Source organism: Oculina patagonica, unplaced genomic scaffold (assembly GCF_052425735.1).
Source record: "Oculina patagonica isolate OP01 unplaced genomic scaffold, crgOcupat unplaced1633, whole genome shotgun sequence".
NCBI classification, from domain to species: domain Eukaryota; kingdom Metazoa; phylum Cnidaria; class Anthozoa; order Scleractinia; family Oculinidae; genus Oculina; species Oculina patagonica.
Window position 1 is genome coordinate 1 of NW_027557666.1, and position 3,482 is coordinate 3,482.

At 39.5% G+C, this 3,482-nt stretch overlaps 2 protein-coding genes across 2 annotated transcripts; both read left to right on the top strand.

Moving 5' to 3' along the window:
* Positions 1-91: 91 nt before the first annotated feature.
* Positions 92-423, top strand: LOC144640004 (retinoschisin-like; the record flags this gene model as incomplete). The annotated part of the gene is made up of 1 exon (XM_078499253.1): positions 92-423. A coding segment is annotated over one exon (332 nt), but the record flags the coding sequence as incomplete, so codon positions are not given.
* On the top strand, positions 167-3,169 carry LOC144640005 (retinoschisin-like; the record flags this gene model as incomplete). The annotated part of the gene is made up of 5 exons (XM_078499254.1): positions 167-414; positions 1,262-1,404; positions 1,792-1,914; positions 2,271-2,605; positions 3,028-3,169. Coding segments are annotated over exons 2-5 (736 nt in total), but the record flags the coding sequence as incomplete, so codon positions are not given.
* Between the last annotated feature and the right edge of the window lie 313 nt (positions 3,170-3,482).

Genomic DNA, 3,482 nt, shown 5'->3' on the forward strand with positions numbered 1-3,482 from the left:
AAAAAATGCCTGCCTCGCTTTCTGTACACCAGGCACTGTATAGACTGTATAGAGGAAGTGAACTTACATTTTATTTTGTATCTACTTCTAGAATGTATAAGTCCACTCGGCATGGAAGACGGTGCTCTTTCAGACGATAAAATTACTGCTTCTACTGAAAGTAACGGTCACCACGCCATCCAAGGCAGACTGCACTTTCCAAGAAGCAACCTAGCAGGAGCTTGGGAAACAGCCTATCGTGATACAAATCAATGGCTGCAGATATATCTGGGTAGCAGATTCGCCAATATAACAGGAGTAGCGACCCAAGGAAGAGACAACGTCGGTTATTGGGTAAAATCGTACAATCTGCAGTACGGTAACGATGAATTGAGCTTGCAATACTACAGTGAACAGGGACAAAGTGTTATCAAGGTGAAGTAAGCTCAGAATAAACCAAAGCAGTATTTTTATTATTGGTGTTTGCCTTCATCGCGATACCTGGTGTTCCCAAGTCACCTTTTTGCTCACCTCTACATGTTTTTGTATAAATGAAGATATTTCGAATAGATTCGAATTACTTACTGATTGCCCAAATAAACGGATTTAAATAATGTAACATGCTTTATCCTTTAACAGTGCTGCTTTCCAGCAGTGGTATAACTAGTAAATAATTCAAAAAAGTTCGCATTAAATAAGTAGTAAGTGTCCTTAACAGTTCAAGTTACATACGTTTCGGGCTCAGCCCTTCATCTGTGGAAAGTGACTTTCCACTGATGAAGGGCTGAGCCAGAAACGTATGGAATTTTGAACTGTTTTTCAGGCCATTACGACTCATCTAGTAAGAACTTTTTTTTTAACTTTGTACTTTTACACGTGCCAGGCAGCACACGGACATTTATGTTTCCATTTATCCTTTGTAGTTTTATGGCCCCATTTGTTGAACAGGTGGATATCGCTAACCACCGTATAAATCACTATCCTGATCAGCTGGGAACGCAGTATGTTTTGTTAGCACTTATCCACTGGAAAGTAATTTATCCGGTAGATAATGTTGTCCACCCTTAGAACAACTGGGCCTAGTCCTGATGTATGGGTACATTTTCGGCCAATAGTACTCATCCATGATATAAGGGGCTTCGCACTCTCTGGTTTTCTCACCTCTAGAATGCCAAGCTTCGTTGCCGATTTTATCTCGATCTCGAGTGAAAGGGCTACTGGTTTGCCATTTTGTAACTGTTAAATTTTTCCAACATTAAATAAAGTTACTTTATTTACACAGACGTTCGATGGCAACACAGACTGGAAAAGTATTGTTTACCATGAACTTCAACCACCAGTCATTAGCACGCTTTATCCGTATTCGACCAGTAACTTGGAATGGATACATATCAATGAGAGTGGAGCTGTATGGCTGTATTGAAGGTAATGTAAAATAAATTTTCTCCCATGAAAAATATGCAAGAAATTTATTTGTTAGCTAAGTTTAATTTACAACTAAATTCAGAAGAGGTAATGGAAAAAGTTGTATGATTTTCAACACTTGCTTATCCACTTTTACCCCTATGGGGACTGGATAAAGGCAAGAAGAAGCTTACCGCCTTACCCAAAAACCTTACCCAGTATGGCCAAAAAACTTCACGTGGGACATTTCTAGTTTTTTTTTTTATACTCGACTGCTATCTTTGAACTGTAGATCCTTTAGAAGACTGCTGAGGCAGTGCAACCACTTCTTGACCGTAGTCGTCTATGATTTAATTTTAATTCGACTCTTCCGTGTTGACAATTATTTTTTTATTGGTTTTAATACAGATGAAGATGAATGCCAAAATGGAGCACACAACTGCAGCGTGAACGCGCAATGCATAAACACGTTTGGCTCATTTAACTGTACTTGTCTTCAAGGGTACTCAGAAGATGGTGTGCAGTGTTCCGGTACGTAGAAGGCAAACTGAAAAGTTGCGGTTAGCCACTACCTCTCGAGAACCTCAATTTTCATAATCCGTTGTAAACACTACCACTTTTGTTTTTCTAGGGCTTGTGGGAATTGTTGTGAGCTGTTATTGTTTCAGTTCGAGTAAATAAGGTAGTTAACACTGTTAAAGGAAAATGACGAATGTGTTTAATTTAAGTTGCTGTAAGGATATGATAAGCTTCGTGACTAGAACCCCCTTTTAAACGAAGGGACTAAGGAGGCCATTCGGTCAACAAAAGTTGAGTGCCACACATCTTATGTATTGTTTATTTCGAAGCTATATAGTGTAATGTCTGTCGTTTTACTGGTAACATAGAGCCTCTACCATGTCATAAATCTCTTGGAATGGAAGACGGTGGAGTCTCTAATGGACAAATCAGTGCCTCTTCGGAATTGGGTCCAAACCATACTGCTGTCCAGGGTAGACTTAACTTTTTGAAATCCGGAGTCAACGAGGGAGCGTGGACAGCGGGTTCTAATGATGGCAATCAATGGCTGCAGATTTACCTTGGGAATCAAACTCGGATAAACGGCGTTGCAACACAGGGAAAAAGTGATGCATGCCATTGGGTTACCAAATATAACCTCGAGTACAGTGACTACGGAGTGAACTTCGCTTACTACTTGGAACAAGACCGAAGATCAAGAAAGGTAAAGTGAGCTCTACGCTCATTTTTCTCATGTTAGACGGACAATACCAAGATTAAGTGACACGTGTCAAGTATTTAAATTAACAATTATTCGCAGAAGGAAAAGTGATTCTCGGCGAACACCTTGTTATAGAAAATAAACGCTCCAGTAAATTAAGGTCTTTGAAATTAACGCGACTTAAATTGTAACATTCTAAATTCCACAAAACATCACAAGGAGGAACGACAACAACGCCAACAATAATTAAGAACAACAACAACAAGTGAACCACATGCATCGTTATCATTGGATAATTTCTCATACTAGTCATCAATGGGTTTGAGCGTTTAAATTTGATAATATTTCCTTTGTAATAACTTACTTCTCATAACGCGTGATGCGGTTATCAATTTTCCTCTAATTTTTTCCCATCATTAATTTAGGAATTTGTTGGAAACACAGACCAGAACACTATTGTTTATCATGAACTTAAGCCACCAATCAGGGCACTTTACATCCGTTTCCGACCAGTTGCTTGGTATGTTGCCGTTTCAATGAGGGTAGAGCTCTACGGATGTTTCCAAGGTATTCTAAAATGTTTTTTCGTGCCTGTGCAAACGAGAAAGCAAAATATTTTCATGTCGTCAATTCAAGCATTTTGTTCAGTTTCGTATGAAGCGCGCGCTCTCAATTTGGCGACCTTCCTGGAGTTAACAGCATTATGACTTCGTTGGTCAACAATCAAATTTACATGAACGGTCGGTCCATGTGCCCTCAATGCACAGGTTGAACTTAATTGTGTCTACGTATCAATAGGGTACGAGGGATCAACTGATTGATGTCCCCTTTACTTTTCTAGGGAAGTGCAAGTGTAGCCGATGTTTCTGATATCTTCGAG